Source organism: Triticum aestivum, chromosome 3B (assembly GCF_018294505.1).
Source record: "Triticum aestivum cultivar Chinese Spring chromosome 3B, IWGSC CS RefSeq v2.1, whole genome shotgun sequence".
NCBI lineage: Eukaryota > Viridiplantae > Streptophyta > Magnoliopsida > Poales > Poaceae > Triticum > Triticum aestivum.
Window position 1 is genome coordinate 752,959,677 of NC_057801.1, and position 2,636 is coordinate 752,962,312.

Consider the following 2,636-nt stretch of genomic DNA (forward strand, 5'->3'; position numbering starts at 1 on the left):
CACCATCGCATCTTATGGTCGAATGGCGCCCAATCTTCTTCATCTCGGCCTAGATGTCAAAAGGGAGGTAACACAACTCCGGCTTGGAGTCCATGATGTGCAGGTGGTGGCGTTTTAGAGGTCTCGACAACCCAATTAGTCTTCATCCTTGAGGACAACGCAATTATTTCCATGTGGGAAGAATATTTGGACCTAATGGCATTTCTATTTCTTATTTATGGGTCCACCTTGTGAAGGCCATGGACTAGTCCGTAATTGTTTTCATCTTTCAGAATCCTTCCACCGTCAAACAAAAAATTATGCATTCTCTTGATAGATATCACTTGAAAATCAGTAGCCCAGAAATTTCTATGCAACTCATCTATTAGAACACAACTCATCTTCTAGAACTTGCAGCTGGAGAACCACGCTTTGAGGCCAGTGATTGTAACACGAAGATAATCGAACAAGAAAGGCGAAAAACACTTGCATTGAAACAACAGGTTCATATATCACGAAGCCTTGACAATAGATCATGCTAAACTACTACTGTATTACATTACCATATCACAGTTTCAGCAGACATGAAAATACAGCACAGAAATGGAATGGCAAAAAGAACTGAATCTCCATGGCATTCCAGGTCCACCCAACTAGCAAGATAAGTTACGGGCTATAAGAGATTAAAAACAAGAATATAACCATTCATGTACTGTCGTAAACAAATGGTGGTATACTGTGAAAATATTCACAAACAGAGAAATAACAGAGACCAGAATCCAGATATGAAAATATTCATAATAGTTTCAACATGACAGTCACATATCCATGATTCAGTACAGAACTACAAAAACACTGGCACAGTACTAAGTTGACTGAATAGCTAGCAGCATAAAGTCAGGTTCATGACTTCACTCAAGCACCAACAGCTTATCACAACTTACCAGATTACTGTTGCTCATATTCAAGATCTCACTCCACTATCATCATCAGAAAGGTGGACAACTGTGAGGCTCCGATACACAAGACCATTAATGCTCATCTGCCAATGACTCCGAGAACAAAGGAACATATGAAAGATAAGGGCGCCTAGAAATCCTTCCAAGATCACATATAAATTTCAGCTCCTTAGAATCAATTTCATATGAAAATAATTTCAACAGTAGCCTGTCCCCCGATAATGTAGATTTAGATTCTACGGTTATGAATATCACATCGTCCTCTGGGTGGACTGAGATAACACCGTAACGTCCCCTAGATCTTGAACCGAACAGTTGCAGGTAGCTAATATTGTGCTTCAAGGTCCAATAATCTTCAATGCTAGAATCTTCAAGGACCCAGATTGATGCTTCAGCAGCACCATAATATGCGACATACAATTGTCCTTGTGAAACATAAACATCATGACGACCACAAGCATCATCTAAAGTAGGAGCAGGAATGAAACGACAGTTTCCCTCCACGTCAACAGCTGCAACCAAATCATTATCAGAACATAAATACAACACCCCGCTGAGAAATGTGCCAGCTGAGAAGTTGCATATCTCAAATGGATCATTCCAATCAATTTGATGTGTCCAAGCTCCAGCTTTGGACGAGTAGATCCCCACCTCTTTGATGTTATAATCAAACTTCACATTCGCATTCAAAGCTGCGGCAGGTGCCAACTCAAACACATGGAAATGGGAGGAGATGGCCGGGTCGAATCCCAAGCGAGCATACGAGTCCGAGGACCATTTGTTGGCTGGGACAATTACCCATTTCTCAGTGGCAGGATTGCACACCACGTAATCCGGTGTCTCAGGATAAGGCTTGGAACATCGACAGAGCAGGAGGCCGTTGCAGCAGTCCAACAAGTCAATCTTCTTGTATTTGGGCAGGAATGAGAGGGAGGCATCAATAGGGCACCAGTTCCCTGAGAGGCTTCGGTATCCATGAGAATCATATTGACAGCGGTCCATGTCGTAGGTTCTGTAGAAGAAGCCTGCGAGGGTAGATCGGGGAAGCTTCTCCCGGTGGTCCGGGTGGGATGAGGTCCCGCCAGCGCGTGGAGACGCACTTGCAGCAGCGGGTGGACTTGTACGGCACGCGCGAGATGATATCCACCAGGACGTCGCCGGGGAGCTTGGCCGTCGGATCGCTCATGAGGGCCGTCTCCATGGATCCCGTCGTCATCTCCATGGATCCCATGAGGGCGGCTAATCTGCAGATCGGGGCGGAGGAAAGGTTAGAGATGCATCATACTAGCAGTGAGTTGGGCGTGAGGGAAGAGAGGACTCACCAGATGCGTAGAGCGCCGGCACCGGGTACCCCCATCCGCGCCGCAAGTATTGCGGCGAGCCGGCGAGGGTTTGGTTTGGGTGCGCGGCGGCGAGATGGATGCGGCGGAAGTTCAGGAAGGACGGGCAGGAGCAATTATATGGCCTCTTTTATATGAGTTATATGGGCTTTTCACTGGGCCGTGTGAGTCGAAACACTTAGGCCCCGTTCGGAAGCTCTAGCCAGCTTCGCAAAATCACGCCGAGAAGCCAGCCCGAACGGTTTTTCTCCAGGAAGCACGCTCCGTGGAGACGAGGAATCCAGCGTGTAAATTCTTCGGAGAAGAAAAGCGGCCCCGGCCCAGCTTCGCAAAGGGTAATGTTTGGAGACAGTGCGCC

General features: G+C 46.7%; 1 protein-coding gene across 1 annotated transcript; it reads right to left on the minus strand.

Annotated features, from left to right (window-relative positions):
- Nucleotides 1–742: 742 nt before the first annotated feature.
- On the minus strand, nucleotides 743–2,380 carry LOC123066349 (F-box protein At5g07610). The gene is made up of 2 exons (XM_044489442.1): nucleotides 2,261–2,380; nucleotides 743–2,182 (listed from the first exon to the last, which is right to left on the minus strand). Exon 2 carries the CDS (start codon nucleotides 1,938–1,940, stop codon nucleotides 1,011–1,013), a length of 930 nt encoding a protein of 309 aa, XP_044345377.1. The 5' UTR covers nucleotides 1,941–2,182; nucleotides 2,261–2,380; the 3' UTR covers nucleotides 743–1,010.
- Nucleotides 2,381–2,636: the final 256 nt, after the last annotated feature.

Bases quoted from the DNA above. Each gene is read 5' to 3' on its own strand.
- LOC123066349 (XM_044489442.1), bottom strand. From the start codon at position 1,940: ATGGACCGCTGTCAATATGATTCTCATGGATACCGAAGCCTCTCAGGG.